The sequence below is a fragment of the Gordionus sp. m RMFG-2023 genome, chromosome 2, assembly GCF_954871325.1.
Source record: "Gordionus sp. m RMFG-2023 chromosome 2, tfGorSpeb1-WG-v2, whole genome shotgun sequence".
NCBI classification, from domain to species: Eukaryota; Metazoa; Nematomorpha; class Gordioida; order Chordodea; family Parachordodidae; genus Gordionus; species Gordionus sp. m RMFG-2023.
In genome coordinates, this window is record NC_088776.1 from 11,039,142 (window position 1) to 11,062,361 (window position 23,220).

A 23,220-nucleotide genomic window follows, 5' to 3' on the forward strand; every position below is an offset into this window, starting at 1 on the left:
GTGTCAAATTTACCCGCCTCTTAAAATTAATTTTCGGGTTAAATGAAAAAAGGGAGGATATTGTTATTAGAGTTCACTAACGAAAATGATATTACACAAGCTGATATTATTAACTCCCAGGGATGGTTTTGATTTGTCCCAATTCTGAGTTTTCAAAATTCTTATTTCAAACTCTGATTTTAATTCTCAAATAATATATCAATCTTTAATATGTATTTATGAGTTTTTGAACCTATAATATACACACAATTGCATACACTAAGCACATATTTTGCCAATCATTATATTTTATCATTAATTTATGAAGTTGTCAAAAACTAAAAAGTTTATAAAATAGGTTGAAAGAAATATCGATACGACAAAATTATATTTGAAATATGTATTTCTTGAGAAACTAAATTAGGGGAAAAAACTGAAAACATAGGAAAAATAGGGGAATTTTCCATTTAAATATGTTATTTGCAATATTAAATTTTTTTTCAAGCTCACTATCCTATCCAAATTATTAATTTAATTATTTGTAAAGTGATACCAATCAATTTTGTTAAAAATCCCGATTCGGGTGGATTTTTAAAAACGGTCCAATTAAGGTTATAACCAAAATATTAATGTGTAAACCTGGTGATTTTGTTCAAAGATGGCAAGGTTTGGGTTTCTACTTGCCAAATCTTGAGGCTTACACAATATTATTTCCTATAAAATCTTAATCGGACTGTTTTTAAAAATCGACCCAAATCGAGCTAACAACACTAGTACCGATGTTAAAAATCGGTATCGAATACAAAATCGGACTTTGAAAAAAATATCGAATCGGCCAAATAGTTTTTAAAAATTTGAGCGAGACCGATTTATGCTTACTGCTAAATCAATTAATAAAAAATATTGCCTAAACCTCGATATTTCGCTAATAGATGTCCAAACCTTTGTGCCATCTATAACCAAAATCTTCCTTACTTAAAATTTTCTGGATGAGTTCGCCGTTTTTAAAAATCTTTTCTAATCCAGCCATTTTGCAAACTATATGATAGCTCTCATAGGAAAAACTTATTATCACTAAGAGGCTCTTAACTTTATAAATGAAAATATCGAATATTATAATTTTAATTATTTTATATTTCATTATTATAATATATTATTTTTAACTCATATTGATATTTAATTTGCTTTTTACTTTTTCTTTTTCTTCAAATAAAGATATGTAGTTTGCTTTGCAGAAAATAGAATATGAAGATAAATATATATATAAGTGTGCAACAAATAAATTTATACTTATTTGTGGCTAAAATAGATAGGTAAAAATTCTGATCATCATCAAAAAAATATATGGAGCTATATGTATAATTATTCTCAAAACGATTAAAACTTAATAAAATAAGACATTATTTACTACATTTTAAATAAAAACTTTTCCACAAATTTAAATATATATATATTTTTAGAATTTTTATGAGACATTTTTAAGATTTTTAAGAGAGCCGGGTTTTACAAAATTTATACACAAGTTTTTATTATTCCATTGTCTTATATTATAAAAAATAATAACAAAAAAAAATCAGTGCAAATATCGGATTGGTATCAATTCTGCTTGAAATAAATATCGCCGGTGCAAGTTTATTTCTTTGATAAAGAACCCATATCCTTTCTTGCCAATTTTAATTTTCATTTCATTTTTTAAATATTTAATTTGTAATTAAATTACATATTTTATCATTTACAATTACAATATATTAGATAAAACTTTGTGTAATTGTCATAATTAATAAATTTAATAAACAAAGAAAAACCCCTCATAAGTCTAAAGTCATACGTAACCTTTATAATAAAAATCCAAATTTGCATGCCAAACCAAAATGAAAAGATCCAATAATTCCTCCTTATGTCTCATAATATCATTTTCCTTGTAAATTAAAAAATCGTATATTCTTTATTTCATACAGCATTATCACAATCATTTCACAATTCCATTATAATATCAGATGGTATTTGATTGACTTCAGCGAACTCTTGACTCTTTTCTTCGGTATACCCTCCGTAGGAATTGGAGCCATAACAACTTTGACAAGAACAATCATGAATCAACTCAACCAAAATATCCATGGATTTTTCTTCTGTATTCAAATCCGGCTCGTTAATCTCCAAACTTATCTATGTAATATGTTTAAAAAATTTTAAATGACATAGTTCATTATTAGGGATAAAGTTAATTTTAATATTAAGGTAGATCTACTTTTTCCCAGGTAAAATTAACGGGTCGACAACTATCACAGTAATGTAGCATCCTATCGCCTGGAATTTCGGGAATAGTTCTGGGAATAGAGTATGAAAAACATTGACCAACGCAAACTTTATTTGTTATTATCTGCATTTTTGGAATAAATAAAATTTTAAAGAAAAAAATAAAATATCAAAATCGGTGAAATTCTACAAATTCGAGGTGTCTTTAAATATCTGGGCATAATTTTAATTTGAAAGTAAACCGATTAATTTGTATAAAGATTAAGGTTCTTAATTTTGATTTATTTTTCTTAGCATTAGAAAAGTCGGGGATGACTAAAATACGCGCCCACGAAAATTACGCGCCACCTGTCAAAGAAGCTTAATTTAAATTATATTAATATAGATTCGTATTTAGCTTCATAAGATGAGTTAGAAAATGTTTTTTTTTATTTTAAAAATCAATGGTAACATAGAAAATTTTTTAAAAATTAATTTTTTACATGACTAAAATATGTGACCCCGGTCAAGATACATTATTTTAAAAAAAATGAATATAGAATCATGTTTAGCTTTTCAAGGAGATTCGGAAATAAGTATTATTCATTTTTTTAAATTTTTTTTAGCTTATCAATAGGATCTAGTCATTGAAATTGATTTTTTCCAATCATGCTATAAATCGACCCGAGCCCTCGTTATTTATATTACAAGTTTTTAAAAAAGGGGATCACCAACTTAATGGGTTTTTTGTTAAATCATAACAATATTTTTCCAATTTTATCAAAGAAAACTCATTAAAAAATTTTCAGAATATTAAAATTAATAAACCTTCTTAGCTAATAACTTTAAACCTGGTTAGTCAATCCTATAGTTTTGAGTTCGAATCCAGTAACTACTGTTTTTTTATATTCTTAATACAATTTTCTAGTTCCATCTATGGGAAGTGATATATGATAGCTTGGATGAGAGCGCTTGATCCAAGTAATGAAATATATTTCATAAATGGAAGTAATTTAGAAAAATATATACATCTATTTAGGAGAAAATTGCAATATTGTTAACTATTTATTCTTTATATTTTAATAAACATTTTAATATAAATAAATTATTTTTGATAAAGATACACTAAGGTTCCTTTTATTTTTAAATTTTTAACATTAAAATAAAGTTTTAGATTTTACAATCATAAAAAAAATGTAAACATTTAAAATTCTTCATCTATTAAATTTTAACATTGCTTATTTAAAAACAAAGTTTAGAACTTAATCCTAAAATCGGAATAGAGCAGCAGGAACCTATTTTATATTGTATCAATTTTAAAATTTGCTTATTGGTGTATCTTTGTTAAAATAATTTATTTATAATAAAATGTTTGGGCATGACTAAAATACGCGTCCCCGGTCAAACGGGTTTAATTTATATAATATTAATAAAAAATCTTATTTAGCTTTATAAGATGAGTTAAAAAATGATTTTATGATTTTAAAAAAAATGATAACTTAGTAAAATTTTTAAAAAATTATTTTTTTACATGAAAAAACTACGTGTCCCCGGTCAAGATACAATTTTTTTAAAAAATAAAAGCAGATTCATATTTAGCTCATTGAATGGATACAGAATATGTTATTTTTGATTTTAAAAAAAAGTGGTAACTTAGTAAAATTTTGAAAAAACACTTTTTTTCTTCATTTTTTGACTAAAATACGCGTCCCTACGCATCCCCGGTCAAGATAGATTATTTATATAAAAATGAATATAGGATCGTGTATAGTTTTTCAAGGAGATTCCGAAAATGGTAATAATAATTTATTTTTTTTAAAAAAATTAATTTTCGAAAAATTTTTTTCCTATGCGTCCATGGTCAAGATACATTTTTTTTTTTAAAAAAAAGCAGATTCATATTTAGCTCAATAAACTGATACAGAAAATGTTTTATGGTTTATCAAGGAGATTCAGAAAATGGTATTAATATTTTTTTTTAAAAAAATTATATATTAAAAAAATTTCCAAGCGCTTATACTCATAATAATGGTGGTAAAATTTTCTCAAGCCTGACAAGCGGTAGTGGTATCAAAATTATGATATTAATACTAGTTAAAAAATATTGATTAAATTAAGTTAATTTTAATAAATCAAATATATATGAAGAATTATAACAAAATATAAAGTTAAAGGGGGGGGGGGCTAATGGTAAGAACGTTTGCCTTCGTATCGTTAGGTCCTTGGTTCGAATCCCGGAGTAGGAAAAATAATATTTTAAAAAAAATTTTAACATTACCCTAAATAGTCTCCTTAAATTTAAAATACATTAAGGAGAAGAAAACGTTCATTTCTTGATTACTACACCTATACATTAAAAAGAAAGCATATGGTTATAAAAAATAAATATTATTTTTTTGTAAAATAGTATTGGTGTTTCATTCCCGGTTGTCTTTAAAGATTGTTGTTAAAATTTTAATCGTTATCCAATGGATCATATGACTAAGGTTTCGTCTTACTAATGTTTGATAAGTGTATTATGTTTGATGACGATATCTGTTTTCCTGAATAATTATATAATATTTATTCAATAAGCATGATTATTTTGATAATAATAAAATTTATAAATAACTATCTAACTTTGTATTAATAACCATTATTTAGATTTAAAAAATTTAAAATTTATTAATTAAAAAAAAAAAAATTACTCCCCAAAATCTAATAACTCATCATGTATGATGATCATTATTAGACTTGGGATTAATATCTAATCTAAAAACATCCGACGCCAATTCAACACAGGGTTCCTGGTTACTTGGTGTCGGCGCCGTTACGGGAATGGGCATTGTGCGTATCGTCGCCGATACGGGGATGGGGATTATGGGAATCGGCGCCGATACAGGGATGGGATTATGGGAATCGGCGCCGATATGGGGATGAGAATTATGGGAATCGGCGCCGATACGGGGATGGGGATTAATGGAATCGGCGCCGATACGCGAGAGGGCACCTGGAATTAATCTCTCCGGCACGGCCCTCTTGACAAAATCTGACGATATGATCGCCACCGCATCTGTAGCATCCAGATGCACGTCGAGAGCTTCTCAAAGAAGATCCCCTTCCTCCGTACCAATAGTTGGTACCATAGCCCTTCCTAGGGCTACGCGACCTGCGAGACTGTCTGTCTCTAACAGGCCTCACTATATTGAGCATTTGCCCATATAGTCGGGAAGCTTCCAGTCTAGCTTCCTCCAACAGGTTATCCGACTCGACCGAGCCATCAATCATACGGATTGATATCGTTATCACAAAATTTCCAACACGAAAAGTTGAACTCATCTAAAAATAATAAAATAAAGGGAAAATACAAATTTAATGTTTAAAAATTAATATCCATATACTTTACTTTAATTTTTTTATATTGCGTTGGTTTTTTAGACCCTTAAAGTTTACCAACTTTAATTGACCACATGTCGAAACTATATCATCATCATTTAAAATCCATCATCATCATTTAAAATACATCTGTTGATGTAAAACATCGCAAAAAAATTTTACGTAATATATTTGGCAAAGAGGGAATCGTATTTTCGATTAATGATGAAATGTTTCATCATAGAATTTTGCAATTAAAATCATATTGCGTCGAAAAAAGATATAATTCATTTCTGAATTATTTAAATAAATAATTAGAAGATAATTTATTTGCTTATATTTATAAGCCGTTACATAAAAAAATAATTATTAATTTATGGTCGAACAACGATTGTGAATCGTTTAATAGTATGTTAAAGTCTTTAGTAAATAGAAAGACATCCCCACAACATACTTTAATAGAAAAAATAACCAATAAGAATAGGGTACAAGAGAAAGAACTTGAACGGGCAGTAATTGGACTGGGCCAATTTTTTGTTGTTGAAAGTTATAAGAAATTTATTTTGGGCAAAAATTGGGATAAATTAAGTGATAAAGAACGTCGTCATCGTCTCATCGCAATGATGATGTATTTTAAATGATGATGATGGATTTTAAATGATGATGATATAGTTTCGACATGTGGTCAATTAAAGTTGGTAAACTTTAAGGGTCTAAAAAACCAACGCAATATAAAAAAATTAAAGTAAAGTATATGGATATTAATTTTTAAACATTAAATTTGTATTTTCTCTTTATTTTATTATTTTTAGATGAGTTCAAATTTTCGTGTTGGAAATTTTGTGATAACGATATTAATCCGTATGATTGATGGCTCGGTCGAGTCGGATAACCTGTTGGAGGAAGCTAGACTGGAAGCTTCCCGACTATATGGGCAAATGCTCAATATAGTGAGGCCTGTTAGAGACAGTCGGTCTCACAGGTCGCGTCGCCCTAGGAGGGGCTATGGTACCAACTATTGGTACGGAGGAAGAGGATCTTCCTCGAGAGGTTCTCGACGGGCATCTGGATGCTACAGATGCGGAGGCGATCATATCGTCCGTTTTTGTCCAGAGAGCCGTGCTGGAGGGCCTAATTCCCAGTGCCCTCTCGCATATCGGCGCCGAATCCTATAATCACCACCCTCGTATCGGCGCCCATTCCCATAATCCCCACCCTTGTATCGGCGCCCATTCCCATAATCCCAACCCCAGTATCGGCGCCGATTCCCATAATCCCCGTATCAGAGCCGATCCCCATCCCCGTAACGGCGCCGACACCAAGTAACCAGGAATTCTGTGTTGACTTGGCGTCGGATGTTAATAGATTAGATATTAATCTTCCAGGTCTAATAATGATAATCATATAGAAGATGAATTATTAAATGAGGATTAATTATTTTTTTAATTATTAAATTTTTTTAAAATATTAAATTTTTTTTATATCTAATGTATAATGGTTATATATATTTCAGGTTTAAAATTTTAAACCCGTTATATATCCATGGTCTTGGTTTTTTAAACTAAGACCAACAAGCTCTTAAAAATGTTTATGGCTAAAACCACAAAGAAAAAATTTCTTTAATTAATACAAAGTTAAATAGTTATTATAAATTATATTATTATTATCAAAATAATCATGCTTATTGAATATGTGTGTTTAAAAAAAAATTATATAATTATTCAAGAAAACCGATATCGTCATCAAAGATAATACTTATCAATCATTCGTAAGACGAAACCTTAGTCATATGATCCATTGGATAACGATTAAAATTTTAACAACAATCTTTAAAGACAACAAGGGAATGAAACACCAATACTATTTTACAAAAAAATAATTTTTTTTAAACCATAATGCTTACTTTTTAATGTATAGGATATTATGAATGTATACAGTATAATGTAACTATAATTGTTTTTTTTACTTAGTTATTTTTTTTTTATTATCAACTTTATTGAAAGAATATCTTTTTTTAAATTATACCATAATATGTTATATAAATCTTATTATATTTAATAAATGATATTTATAATTCAAATAATAAATGGTTTATATATCTGATAAATATAATTATTTGTTTTATAAATTTGGTAAAATTAAATTAAGTCTAATTTAGCTGATAATTATTATCCCAATATATTAAGATTTTATAATATCTGTGCAAAAGTAAAAAAATTATTAAGTAGATGTAGTGGTCTTAAAGTTATAAGAAATTTGTGTATTTTATAGCAATAAGAGGATGATAAAAAAAACATCAATGATGTTAAATATAACATAAGTTTGTTCGCCACTAAGTTTCGATTCAACCTTTAATTATGATTATTTCTTAATATATTTATTTAAATAGTTCGAAAACAATAAAATAAATTTATTCAACCTACCTATTTTTTTTATTGGTAGATATAAAAGTATTATAATTTAGAATAAGAAAAAATTTAGAATATTTTTATATTTGTGTATTTATAGCAATAAGAGGATGATAAAAAAAAACATCAATGATGTTAAATATAACATAAGTTTGCTCGCCACGTAAGTTTCGATTCAACCTATAATTATGATTATTTCTTAATATATTTATTTAAATAGTTCGAAAACAATAAAATAAATTTATTCAACCTACCTATTTTTTTTACTGGTAGATATAAAAGTATTATAATTTTGAATGAGAAAAAAATTAAAATATTTTTATAAATTAATAAACGCCATCTTGCGAATTGAATATTAAAGATTCGCATCTAATATCTATATATATAATAGCCATATTCAAGAAATGAACGTTTTCGTATCTCCTTAATGTATTTAAAATTTAAGGAGACTATAAAGTGTAATATTAAATTTTTTTTAAAATATTTTTTCCTACTTCGGGATTCGAACCCATGACATAACGATACGAAGGCAAAGGTTCTTACCATTGAGCCCCTCTTTAACTTTATATTTTGTTATATTTCTTCATATATATTTGATTTATTAAAAATAACTTAATTCAATCAATATTTTTTAACTATCGTATTAATATCATAATTTTGATACCACTAGAGCCTATATAAATTTAAAAAATAATCAACTACAAAAATTTTTATAGTCTTTAGTAGGCTTGAGAAAATTTTACCCCATTATTATGTGTATGAAGCTGGTTTCGAAATTTTTTTAATATATAATTTTTTTTCATACCGTTTTCGTAATTATACACGATTCTATATTCAAAAATAATCTATCTTGACCGGGGACGCGTATTTTAGTCAAAAAATGAAAAAAATGAGTGTTTTTTCAAAATTTTACTAAGTTAACACTTCTTTTTTAAATAAAAAAAAACATTTTCTGTATCCATTTAATGAGCTAAACATGAATCTGCTTTTATTTTTAAAAAAAATTGTATCTTCTGGGGACGCGTAGTTTAGTCAAAAAAAATTTTTTTGGAAAATTAATTTTTTTTAAAAAAAATTTCTTAATACCATTTTCGTAATCTCCATAAAAAACTATACACGATTCTATATTCATTTTTATAAAAATAATCCATCTTGACCGGGGACGCGTATTTTAGTCAAAAAATGTTTTTTCATAATTTTACTAAGTTACTACTTTTTTTAAATAAAAAAAAACATTTTATGTATCCATTTAATGAGCTAAATATGAATCTGCTTTTATTTAAAAAAAAAATTGTATCTTGACTGGAAACGCGTAGTTTTTTCATGTAAAAAATAATTTTTAAAAAATTTTACTATGTTATCATTTCTTTTTAAATCATAAAAAACATTTTTTAACTCATCTTATAAAGCTAAATTAGATTTTTTATTAATATTATATAAATTAAACCCGTTTGACCGGGGACGCGTATTTTAGTCATGCCAAAGTAGGAACCTATTTTATATTGCATCTATTTTAAAATTTGCTTATTAGTGTATCTTTGTTAAAATAATTTATATAATAATGTTTATTAAAATATAAAGAATAAATAGTTAACAATATTGCAATTTTCTCCTAAACAGATATATATATTTTTCTAAATTACTTCCATTTATGAAATATATTTCATCACTGGGATCAAGCGCTCTCATCAAGCTATCATATATCACTCCCCATAGATGGGACCAGAAAATTGTATTAAGAAGATTCGAACTCAAAACTATAGGATTGATAAACCAGGTTTAAAGTTATTAACTAAGGAGGTTTATTTAATATTCGATAATTTTTTAATGAGTTTTCTTTGATAAAATTGAAAAAAAATTGTTAAGATTTAACAAAAAAACCCGTTAAGTTGGTGATCCCCTTTTTTTAAAACTTGTAATATAAATAACCAGGGATCCAAACCGAACCTGAACCGAACCGTTAAACAGCTAAAAACCGGTATTTTTTATCGAATCTAAACCGAACCTTGAACCGAACCGCTAAAATGCCTTTGAACCGGTTCAAGCCTCATGATTTTTGCCTATAAAATAATGTGTAATTTATTACTAGTATAATTGCAAAAATTTAAATTATATTCGAATTGTTTTAAAGATTCTTGATAAATGTCAGTCATAATTTTTATAAACTTTATTATATTACTATTTTACAGCAAGTTATAACGATTAAATTTATACTATCCCCTTATAGATGTAATTTGAGTGAGACAAATTTTGAAAATGTTAATTATGCGGCTTAATAAAAAAAATTTTTAAGGAAATAAAGTTAATATTGATTATAAAATTAATCATTGATATTTATTTGTTATATTTATAAATTAAATATTATTTTATAATGTGCAATTAATAAAAATGAAGGTTTTATTTATCGTGTTTTTTATTTTAATGATGAAATTAAAAAAATATTCTTTCCTATACATAATTCGAATGTAAGTTTGAATATAAAACTGTTCAAACCGGTTTTTAGAGGTTCGAACCGAACCGAAATTTTTATTTTTTACGAACCGAACCTGAACCTTGAACCGTTATTTTTATCCGAACCTGAACCGAATCGATAATCGTTTTGGTTTGGATCCCTGTAAATAACGAGAGCTCGGGCCTTATAGAATGATTGGAAAAAATCAATTTCAATGACTAGATCCTATTGATAAGCTAAGCAAAATTCTGCATAAACAGCGTATATTTTACCAAAAAATTTCGATATTTCTAATTTAAAAAAATAAATAAATAGAACTATTTTCGGAATCTCCTTAAAATGCTAAACATGATTCTATATTCCTTTTTTTAAAATAATGTATATTTACCGAGCAGGCGCATACGCAGGAATTTGGTCTGGGGGTGGGGGATAATAAATTTTTTGAGAAATATTATTGTTTTTAAAAATATCAAGCATAAATTTATTAGGACTAATAACTATTCCTAATACACAATTTTAAATTAATGTGAATTATAAAAAAATTATATGTAAAGAATCACTTAAATGACCCAAAATAGAAATTTGAATTTTTTGAGCCTTTACACAAAAAGTTTCTTAGGAATAATTGTATTTTGTATGTTATATATTTACAATGTAAAATCCAATCTTCGTTGGAATTGAGCTAATTTTTCAATTATCTCATCCTTGCTTGTCGTCAAATGCCTATGAATATTCAAAAAATCCAAACCTTTCAATCTACTTTCACATGTTGTACTTCTTGGTATGTTTTTCAGAGACCTGCAGGCCCGGCTCCTGGGCCGGGCAATATTTTAATTTTTTTAATTATACCAAGGCCGGGCCCAAAATTTTTTTTAAAAAACACCCGGGCCGGACCTAATTTTTTTTAAAAAAACACCCAAGCCGGGCTGTATTTTTTAAAACAGCCTATATTTGAAATCGTTATTATAGCTATAAAAATCAAAAATAAATATAATTTATTTTTAAAAAATCCAGGCCGGGCCTGAAAATTTCATTTTAAAAATAGCCGGGCCGAGCCTGTAAATTTTAAAAAAAAGCCGAGCGGCCTAAAAATTTTTTTAAAAATAGCGTAAAAAATCTTTAAAAATCCGGGCCGTGCCTTGCAAATGGTACTTCTGCAGGCCTCTGTTATTCTTCTTAAAAAAGAGAGTCTCTCATTAGTTTACTAATGGGAAGAGTTTATAAACCCTTTTAATACATTGGGAATTTAATCTAAAATGTGTTTGAAATAATGCAGAACATCCATAGCATTTTTTGGGACTATATCAACCATAGTTAATCTTATAAACATAGTTTTTCAGCTAGTAAGGCATCATAAGATTCTTTAACATCTTCATAATAAAAATCTAACAAATATTTTTTTTCTATCACCATCTGAAAAAGGTAGGGAAGGCTTTTGTGGAAGTAATATTTGCAGATGTAAGTGCTGCATGATATATTAAAAATTCATTTATTTGGGTTATAAATGTATCTGCATCTAAGATAAACTCTTCTACTGATCCTATATTAATATTTTAACGATGAGCTTGCCTTGCTGCAAGTCGAGGGAGACAAATATTAAACACGTATAGCTTTGCTTTTGACTCAACAATAAAATATAAAATATGAAATTCTTCATCAACATTAGCCCTAATTTCCTTGAGTTCTGATAAAATGCTCTCCGCTATTCTCATCTTCTTAATCAAATCATTGTCATGTTTTTGAAAAGTAATACTTAAAATAATTGTATAATTAAATAATACATTCTAATGAGAAATAAAATTTGGAATAAGCATTGAATTTAATAATTTTCTTGCTTCTGAGGAAATATTTCTTTCAGGCCATTGTAATATTTCAGTAATAGCAAATAATTGGCTCTTCTAACTCCTTAATAGCTGTTAGTGCTTGATGGAAGAGGCTCTATCACGTTGGACAAGGTTGCAATTTCTTTTTCCCTGTTGGACCAGAAGTTTCAGAAATAATTATTATTTGACTAGAAATTTGAAAATGGTAGATAAATATTACGCCACTAAAAATTTGAAAATAATAAGTAAATATTACGCCGGAAAACTTGAAATCGAAATTAATTGATAAAATAACTTATGAATGTGATAATAAATGTAATATAATATATATTTAATATGAGATACGAATAAATATTAACAAATATAAATTAATATAAACAATAATATTTTTGAAAAATATATCCGGCATCTGCATTTTTTGGCTTGGGGGGGGGGGATTTGTCCCCCTGCCCCCCCCGCTGCGTACGCCAATGTTACCGAGGGTAGTTTAGTCAAAATAAATTTAAAATCTCACTAAGTTATAAACTTAATATTTACATTTCCTAACTCCTTTTAATGAGCTTAATATGATTATGCTTTCATTTTTTTAAAGATAATGCATATTCATCGGGGGCGCGTAGTTTAGTCAAAAAAAATTTTTTTTCGAAAATTAAATCTTTAAAAAAAAAATGAATAAAACCATTTTCTGAATCTCCTTGAAAAGCTAAACAAGATTCTGTATTCATTTTTTAAAAAATAATGTATCTTGACCGGAGGGGCATAGTTTAGTCAAAAAAAAGAAGTATTTTTTTTAAAAGCCTACAAGTTAAAAATAACTTAAAATATAATATTAAAATTTTTATAAGATTCTGTGTTTATTTTTTATAAATTTAGCTTCTTAATTTTTTTAAAAATTTTACTATGTTACCATTTTTTTTTAAATCAAAAAAAATATTTTCTAACTCATCTTATGAAGTTAAATACGATTTTATATTAATAAAATTTAAATTAAGCTTCCTTGACAGGGGGCGCGTAGTTTTCGGGGGAGCGTGGGGTGCGTAGTTTATAAGGGCGAATATTTTAGTCATGTCCGAAAAGCCGAATAACCTAAAATCTTTTCAAAAAAGTTAAATTGATTTGAATATCTTATATTTATGATAAATTATGAAATACTTTTGATTTACAACCAGGATAGTTAATAATTTGTTTGATCTCCTTCAATTCGCACCATGAATATTTATCCGGGTATAATACTATATTTTCAACCTAAAACATTTTAAATATGAATAAAAGCAAAACAACAAAACACAATAAACCACGTTACATAATTGATTATCTGACATTTCTTATTAAATTTCTGCCCAGTGCTCTGATTTTGGAATGGCTTCAAATTTTTTTGATCTGATAAATTTAAAAATTTTAATTTAATTACCACCTGCCCAGTTAATGGATTTTTTATATATTTATTAACTGTCAAGCTGCATCTTAACTCATATATTTCTGTTTTAGAATTCCAAATGGCGGCATATCTGAATAGAATGTGACTTTTGGACTAAATAAAATTTAAGTAATAACAAGGAGACATTTACGAATATTTTAAGATAACATTACCACTTTAAAAAAAGCTTAAAAGGGATTTTATAGATTATTTTGTAAAGAGAATGATATATTCAAATTCAGAATTTACAGAATAGGATGAGCTAAAATGCTGTCTTATATTTTATTATTTCAAATCAACGTGCCATAAAATATTAAATGTGAATATATAATAAAAGGAATTATTATTTTAATTAATAATATTTATTTGATTTTTTTTTAAAATACCTTTTGTAATAACGTTGTATTTCGTGTTCTTTTATAAAATAGGGACAAGGGACAACAATTTTACAAAGTGAAATTAACTTTTCTTATTAATTAATAAAAATAATTCATGCAAATGTGGATTATACCTAGCGAGCATGGCCATGGGTAATCAGATTACTAATTATAATTCCGTTGTGAATAATTAAAAATATATAATAAAGTTTTTTATGTCTCCAAATAATATTTAAAATTACATTTTAAAAATAGGTTTAACTTTAATAAATCAAAAGAGATATTTAAAAATATTATTTTCCTTATTTAAAAGGCCGTAGAAAGTTTTGCAATTGGAGAATGTAACCAGTCCAGTTTCAAATTCCGACATGATCATTTTGCTCATATTTACAAAATAATAGTTTAGGTGAATGAAAATATCTACGATGTGAGGATCGAGAAGTTTATTTATAAAAAATAAATGAAATAATACATGAAAATAACAACTCAGTTGAGTGCCCTAACAAAATCAAATGCCTAATGTGTCTTTTACTCGGGGCTAAATCCTTACTTTTAAATATGCGGGCTTTATACTTTTCGTAACTTAAAATTATTTATATTCCAGTCTTGTATAATAATAGCTACAATTATACGAGTGATAACGAGTCGCCATACCCAGGTTTCCCCAACTCTTTTTCTTTAAATTACAAATAAAACGAAAACTAAAACGCGGGTCAGGCTTAAATGTACTTAAAAATACGGTTAGAGTTAAAATGGTACCACTGCAGGTCTCGGATATTAATACATAATTTTATTATCCACGATATTATGGCATTATAAGATTTATATAAACTTTATAATTATATCACAAAACCTTTAAGCATATTCAACCCCTATTAAAAACGTTTAACCTGTACGTAGTAGGCATAAAAACACTGCAAACGGTGAAATAACATAAAAAAACTATATAATATATAAGTTATATCACAAAACTTTTAAGCATATTCAAACACACAGGTATACGCAGGCATAAAAACAACATGTATCGCTGTAAATGGTAACCCTAGTCGTAGGGCATCAAACAGTATCTCTCCTTCTGATATACGGCAAAATGCCATTTATTATAAAATTTTCTTAATTGTAAGATAAACTATATAATTGTACCATATTATAAATTATGTCATTATTGAATGTTAAGAAGATACCGTTAAATTGATTGCTTGATATCAAAACAAAAAGTATATATATAATATTTAAACACAGTTAAAATAATTTAAGATAGTTTTAAGATATATAGATAATCATATATAATAAAACCACTCATAAAATATGCAGGACAGGGCAATTCTTAATGAAATTTTGTAAATAGCCTCTTAAAAAAATAAAGAAATATTTTGCCCGTGTCCTAGGCCGGCTTATACTTAATATCCGGCTATTTGGCGCTCTTTTAAGTACCGGCTAAATGACCAAAAAAACAAAAGAAAAAATTTAAAAAAATACGAAAAATAAAAATGCCACCATATACTAAAATAAACTTGATCTAGGATGTCCTCGATCAAATACATTTTAGCCTATAGTAAAAAACAATTAAGTATAATAATTAAGCCGATCTAGATCAAGGCCTTTGACTTTATTAAATATTTTAACAGATAACCCGGATTAATATATTATTATTAACTCCCTATTACTATTTATTATAATTACGGCCCCGCTTATTTTAGATATTGCAAAACCTTTTAAAAATTACTTTAACCCCACCCCGTTTAAACTGATTACTATTATGGCTTTGCGCAAAAAAGAAATACTCCCGTCATGTTAGCAGCAATTTATTTTTCCGGCAATATGCTAGTTTTTCAATTAAATTTAAATATCTGATTTTACCGGAATCCACCATGTTTGGAATACCTACCCTATGAATTTCAGAAGAATTTTTGAACTTAATATAATTTATATTAGTATTCTATAGATTTTTCATATAAATTTTAAATGACTCAAATGTTAACGATAAAATAATCAGAAGTAGGTATTCCAAACATGGTGGAATTCATTTCCGGTATAATTAGATTGCTAAATTTAAAAAAAAGGCTCTCAAAAATGTTTTAAAGTTGAAAAATAATGCATTGCAGTACTAAATACATTGCCGCTAACATATATTTAAATAAGTTTTTGTCTCTCGAAAATTTTGAAAAACGAATTTAGAAGGTGGTATTATCCACAATATAATATAAATAGAGCCGTAATAATATTTTTTACTTGGCGTCAATTTAAAATGTAAATAAATTTATTTGGTATTATATAACTGAGATTTAAATATATAAAAAATATTTTCAAAATATAAGCTTATAAAATGCTCAAAAAATTTATGTTTAATCGATATTGCAAGTTGTCAAATATAAAATATCTTAAAGTTGTCGTTTTAATTTTAAAATTCGCACGTGGATATAATTTTTAAATCAAATAAAACATATATAATAAATAATAAAGTATCTTTATGAAAAAAAATTTAGGACACGTGCTGGAATATTGGACGGAATAATTCAAAGGACCAGGCTAAGCATAGCTCATATTTACAAGTGTATATAAAATAAATATGAATTTTATATTAAAATTAAAAATTTTTTTACATCAAGACATTATAATTTATAAAGTGTAACAAAGTGACGTACAACAATATAAAAAATAAAATTAGAATATAAAAGTTTATTACTTAATATAAAAGTTTATTACTTACTTTACTTGTAACAACTTTATTTTAATAAAATTAAAAAAATTACGACTGAAAAATATAACAAATTTTAAAGTATATATGTTAGTCAATGTGTTTTTTCCGGTAAAGTGTTATTTTTTCAACTTTAAATCATATTTTAAGCGCGTTTTAAAAATTTAAAAATCAGAGTTTACCGGAATTTATGCCCTCATGTTCGGAATACCTACTCTATGAATTTCAGACAATTTTTTCATAAACTTATAAACTTAAGTAAATTATGTTAAATTTTCCATATATTTTTTTTATAAGTTAATCCAAAGGTTTACAGCAAAAAAAATTGTCTACAATTCATAAGATAGGTATTTTAAACATGATAGAATATATTTCTGATAAAATCAGATAAAAAACGCGCTCAAAAATAACACATTGCCGGAAAAAAAAAACACATTGACGCTAACATAAATATAAAATTATTTACAAAATAAATTGATATAACAAAAACGAAAAAATACTCTCGAAGGTTGATAAAACGAATTTAAGTTTAGATTTTTTTTTATTTAACATTCTTCGCTCAAAAAAATTATCGTAACCATTTATAGCTTTTATTTTCATGATAGTGTTGTTCAAATTGCAATCTTCATTATTCTTAATATCCTACGATGTCGTTACTTTTCGTGGTCGTTAAATTTCTTGATCGGTCAAAATTCTGCTAAATAAATTATTTCATATTTTATTCAAAAAAAAGTTTTTTTTAATGCATATTATTTTTAATTATGTAATGTGTGTATTTTGTGTGTTGATGTTTAATTATTGTGTTTAAGATATAATCTTCATACCGTATAAGGGTATTGTTCTCTTTCTAACTGGTCTCGATACGTCAGTCAAAAAAAAATTTCTGTGTTGATTTTATCTTTTCCAACATTTCCCCTCTTGTAAAATAATTTAGGTAGAGTGTTCTGTTCATACGTGATATTATTATCGGTAGTAAATCTTTTTTTTTTAAGTTGATGCCCCCTTAATATCCCATTTTTTGTGTTTATTTTATTTTCCTTGTTTATGATAATGACTTCGTCCTATTTGTTCCAAATATTTTTTTCCAAATTTTGTCTCCGACATCCATAGTTTTGTTTTTCGATAAAGTCGTGAGCAAAATATTATCGTTGTCTTTTTTATAAATAAATCCCGTTTAGTTATCATGTCGTGATTAAACCTTTCCTTGGAGGAATACCTGTCGTGTTGTTAGGTGTATTTCTGTAATTGCATAAAAAAAAATTCAAGAGTTCTATGCACCTTTTCATGTGCGATTTGAAAGTTCTGACCATCCTTTCGACTTGCCCATTAGACTACTGATGTGAACTGAAGTCAGAAAGTGATGTATATCGTGTCTCCACAAAATAATTTAAACATATAATATTTAAGGCTTTATTAGAAAATAATCTGTACTTGGCTTTTTTAAAAATAAAGATTATCCTTTAATTTTTAATAAATTCCCCCAATTAAAATTTTTATTTATTCAATATAATACAATCCCTTTATCCTCTGGGCCAGTTGAACTTGTGTTTATCACAAAGTTGAACCCTAATCACTCTTTTTTATCTGATCAAAATTTTAAAAATAAATAAAAATTATTACAAAAATATATTATCTTATTTATAAATTATATATAAAAAAATCATTATAATAAGATATCTTAATATAATATTTTATTTTCCTCCACAAGGTAACGAGCAACGGCAACGCGTTTCTTTTTCAGACATAACGAGTGACATGTTTCTGTTTTTGAACGTTTACAGCACTAATTCTTATGGATATGAATAAATATCCGATGGTGACAAATATAAATATTACTTCGTCAAACGATAATTATCATACTTCATTTATGATACAGTAACTTAAATTAACTAATTAATCGCTATAATGGCAAAATAGGATATTTGTTCCTGCTCTGGTTTTTGTCTGAGTGCCGCCATTTTTTTGTTTATTTCGTTAATAACTTTTTTATTTTAATATCGGCTACTAAACTGATTAAAGCACTTACTTCTACTGACGGATAGCTAAAAAATGATAAGTTTCATTAATGCTTCCATAATATCTCAGGTAAAAATTTGACCTAACATTTATATAGCTTATAAAAAATTTTTTATAAGGCAGTTAACCAAGTCATTTACATAATTTAAAATAAATAATTAATCGCTAAATAATGGCAAAAATAGGATTTGTGGCTGCACTACTTTTTGTTTTGTGTGCCGATATTTTTAAAATGGATATAACTCGGTTACGGTCAGTGATACGGATGGTTTTGTAGAACATTAAAGCACAAATTAAATTTTAAATAATTATAGAGTTTCAGAACATGATATTTTTTATTTTCGGTTTTAGCAAAGTGCTAACACCTTCTAATCAAGCATTATTACTGGGAAAAAAATATATTTTTGGAAAAGTGATTTTACGATAAATTAAAATATATAAATAAACAATCCAACTTAAATTTATGCAACTGTTTTAATATTAACCCCAATCTTTATTTATAAATAATTTTCTTTATAGTTTTAAAAAAGACAAATCAGAGATGATTAGTAAATATAACTAAAAAATTTTCACAAAATAACATCTATCATAAATTTTTTAACTTTCTAAAATGTGTTAATTTAAAGATACAGCTGTAAAGGGGGGGGGGGGATTAATTTTTTTTATAAAATTAGGAATCATTTATAAACTTTATTAAGTCTAGTGACTAGTGTTGTTGAACGTTTCGATTTGAGCCGATTTTTAAAAAAGGCTAACTCAATATTTTATCCAAAAAATTTAATGCGTGCCTGAAGATTTTGCACATAGATGTCGCAAAGGTTTGGAGACATCTATTAGCGAATTCTCAAGGCTTAAGCAATATTTATTGATATATATATATATAGAATTTGCAAAAAATAAGGCGCCAATATTTTGTAGAATATATTTTTTACAATCAAAAAAATATTATAATTTTCTATAATTAAATAAATTCAGGCCGAGCCGGGCAGGACAAATTGTAAAATATTGGAGCAGGTCCGGGTTTTAAAAATTAGGCCCGGTTTAGATTACTTGATATAGTTTAATTGAGCATGTATAATATTTTGTAGGAATTCAATTATAAAATATATGAGAAAAATGTTATCACTTATCACTATAGTGCAGTATTATTGTCAATGCAAGATCAGTGTAAAACTAATAAAAAATTAATTTTGATTCATGATATGTGTTATTAAATGCCTTAAAAACATTTTCATACTAAATCGTTAAAATATTTTATATTCATGTACTAATAAAACCAATCGGCTAAAACTGAGCCGTTTAAACCATTACTAAGAAGTATTACCTTTGAGGATAGATGTTAGCTCTTCTTAATATACATACTGATGAAATCATTGGAAAATTAGTTAAATCCCAATAATATAAAATTTTACATTATAAATTTATATGCTTATTAATGATATATTTTACTATTTTTAGTAGTTTTGTTAAACGCCTCGTTTGAGAGATTTAAAAACGGCTAAAACATTAATCTTTTAAGTTATTAATTAAGGGGGTTTATTAATTTTAATATTCTGAAAATTTTCTAACGTCTTTGAGAAAATTGAGATAACAATTATTAAGATTTAACAAAAAATATTATATCCTCAAAATTTTCTCAATTAAGTTGGGGATTCCCTTTTTTAAAAACTTAGTACATATTATAATGAGAGCTTGTATGGATTTATAGCATGATTGGAAAAAATAAATTATAATGAATAGATCCCATTGATAAGCTAAGATCCTGAATAAATAGAGTATATTTACTGAGAACGCGTATTTTAGTCAAAAATAATAAAAAATTTCGATAATTAAATTTTTTTTAAAAGTAATGAATATAACCATTTTCTGAATCTCCTCGAATAGTTAAACATGATTCTGCATTCATTTTTTAAAATAGCGTACATTAACTGGGAGCGCGTATTTTAATCAAAAAATTTTTTTTTCGATAATTATAATTTTTTTTTAAAAATGAATACTACCATTTTCAGAATCTCCATGAAAAGCTAAACATGATTTTGCGGGTATATTTACCGAGAGCAATTTTTTTTATAATTAAATTTTTTTTTTAAAAAAATGAATACTATATTTTCTGAATCTCCTTGAGCTAAACATGATGCTTCTTTTATTTTTAAAAAATACTGTATATTTACCGAGAGCGGGGTAGGAGCGAGTTTTAGTCATAAAAAAAAGAAAGTGTTTTATCAAAAGCCCACTAAGTTATAAAAAATTTATAAATTTTAATATTAACATTTTCTAAATCCATTTAATGAACTAAATATGATCCTGCCTCCTGCGTTCATTTAAAAAAAAAGAGTAACGCTTAGTTTATTCAAAAAATCATATATGTTTTTTCAAGAGCCTACCAAGTTATAAAAACTTTAAAATTTAATATTAAGATTTTATGAGCGTTCATTTTTTTTATAAAATAGTACATATTTATTGAGTGCGCGTATTTTAGTCATGTAAAAAAATTATTTTTTTAAAATTTTATTATGTTACTTAACATTTTATTTGAAATTAAAAAAAAACATTTTCTAAATCATCTTATAAAGCTAAACACGATTCAATATTAATATTATTTAAATAAAGTTTTTTTGATATAGAGCGTGTACTTTCTGAGGGCGTGTATTTTAGTCATGCCCGTTTTTAACCCATCATTTTAGATATGTTTTTTGTCTTATAAAAAATGACCGGGTAAACGAGGACCTAAAGCCAGCAAAATAAAGAGCATGGGATAGAAGCCTTCCATTAAGATGAGGTCGCTCTAAAAATTTGCCTACAAGACCGCAGCATCACAAGCCTCCCCCCCCCCCCCCATATTATAAATATAATTGAAAAAAGTGATTTCGTTATGAAAATGATAATGGTTGCTTACCTTTTTGCCCCATCCGGCATAAGAATGTTGACCATGACTGGGGGCATTTAGAAATAAAAGTATGTTGATGAATAATAATATTAGTTTAAGCATGATTCATGCCGAAAAATATATCATTTATAAATTTTCCATATAAAATTATATTGGTAATTAGCAATATAAAATTGACAAAAATATTGGGTTGGGATATTTTTTATATTATCGATTTGACATCATAGTTTTTAAAAAAACGTTTGAAAAAAATGATAGGTATGATGGTATGAACATTATAAATCACAAAATATGCAGATGCATTTCTTGATCACAGATGTTTGGTTTGGTGTTATTTTTAAATTTTCTTTTTTATCCAATGAAATGGAGATATAATTTTTTTTGCTTTATTCTTTTAACAAAATAAACAACAATTAATCAACATGGATTTGTTGGTTTGATGAATGATTTTTCTTGTATTTAATCTGTTTTTATAATTTGTTAAAAAATACCATTCGAGATAAAATTTATAATACAAATAATTTATTTTAAATTAAATCTGATACATTGTAAAAAAATAAGTTCTGTTCTTTTACATTTATAATTAATTATAGTAAAGTAAAAAAAATTTAGATAATATATCTGAATTAGAGAAAAGCCCAGCCTGGCGTACCATGCCTGGCCATGTAACGTTTGAAGAATTTTTGCCAAAAAAATTGGGGTGGAGGAATGTGTAAAAATTAGAGATAACCAGCGCTTTAAAGAATAGAAATAAAATCCCTCTGAAGCCTAATTTTGTTAAAATAAATTTTAATGAATATATTATCTGTAACTATGATCATCCATAAAATAGATTTCCTTCTCCTAAATTTTGTGTTGACTGTTTAACCCTTTGAGTGCAGAAAAAAAAGACCGCCAATTACTTGTTTTTATAGTGAAAAGTTTTATATAAATCAGAGACCTGCAGATCCAACTCTAAGACCGTTGCGTATTTTAATTTTTTAAATATACCCTGGTCGGGCCTAAAATCTTTTTAAATATGGCCAGGCCTAGAAATCTTTTTAAAAAAATACTGGGCCAGGTCGGGCAGTATATTTCAACCAAATATATGTGTAGTAAGTCTCTGATATTTATATTATATAATTAAAATTTATTAAAAATATCTTAAAAACTAATCGGTATTATATTGATTCAACCTTGCCTAGCCATATCAGGAAGTATAGCAATTTTAAAAAATGATTAAAAAAAAGAAGAACATGGCATTGATTGCACCTTAAACTTATACATGTTTTAATTATCAAAATTACTTTAAAAGGATAAAATCTTACATTTTTAAAAAAAATTTAATATTTGTAAATTTAAAAAATTTAGTATATATTATTAATAACTACTGTTATTAAATATAGTATTATATAAGTTGTGGAGTAAAATAAAAGAATAAAATCTTACATTTTTAAAAATTTTTTAATATTTGTAAATTTAAAAAATTTAGTATATTAACCCTAATAATTTTTTAAATTTTTTTTAAAAAAAATTACCTTCCCTTACCTTAGAAAAATAAAAATTGAGATTTTTTTTTTCGGGTAACTATCTTT

At 26.3% G+C, this 23,220-nt stretch overlaps 1 protein-coding gene across 2 annotated transcripts; it reads right to left on the reverse strand.

Moving 5' to 3' along the window:
• Window positions 1–1,905: 1,905 nt before the first annotated feature.
• Window positions 1,906–21,941, reverse strand: LOC135923879 (neuroblastoma suppressor of tumorigenicity 1-like). Of its 2 annotated transcripts, XM_065458866.1 has the most exons (4): window positions 21,656–21,941; window positions 13,404–13,496; window positions 2,228–2,359; window positions 1,906–2,145 (listed from the first exon to the last, which is right to left on the reverse strand). In XM_065458866.1, exons 1-4 carry the CDS (start codon window positions 21,746–21,748, stop codon window positions 1,954–1,956), a joined length of 510 nt encoding a protein of 169 aa, XP_065314938.1. In that variant the 5' UTR covers window positions 21,749–21,941; the 3' UTR covers window positions 1,906–1,953. The 2 variants fall into 2 exon arrangements, with proteins under 2 accessions (XP_065314938.1, XP_065314939.1); XM_065458867.1 differs by lacking the exon at window positions 13,404–13,496.
• Window positions 21,942–23,220: the final 1,279 nt, after the last annotated feature.

What these genes read in the sequence shown, in the direction of transcription:
- LOC135923879 (XM_065458866.1), bottom strand. Translation starts at nt 21,748, where the DNA reads ATGCTTAAACTAATATTATTATTCATCAACATACTTTTATTTCTAAAT. An exon ending in ATGCCGGATGGGGCAAAAAG is followed by an intron (nt 13,497 to 21,655) that starts GTAAGCAACCAT and finishes AAAATGTTTTAG; the next exon opens with GTTGAAAATATAGTATTATA. An exon ending in TTAATTTTACCTGGGAAAAA is followed by an intron (nt 2,146 to 2,227) that starts GTAGATCTACCT and finishes CATATTACATAG; the next exon opens with ATAAGTTTGGAGATTAACGA.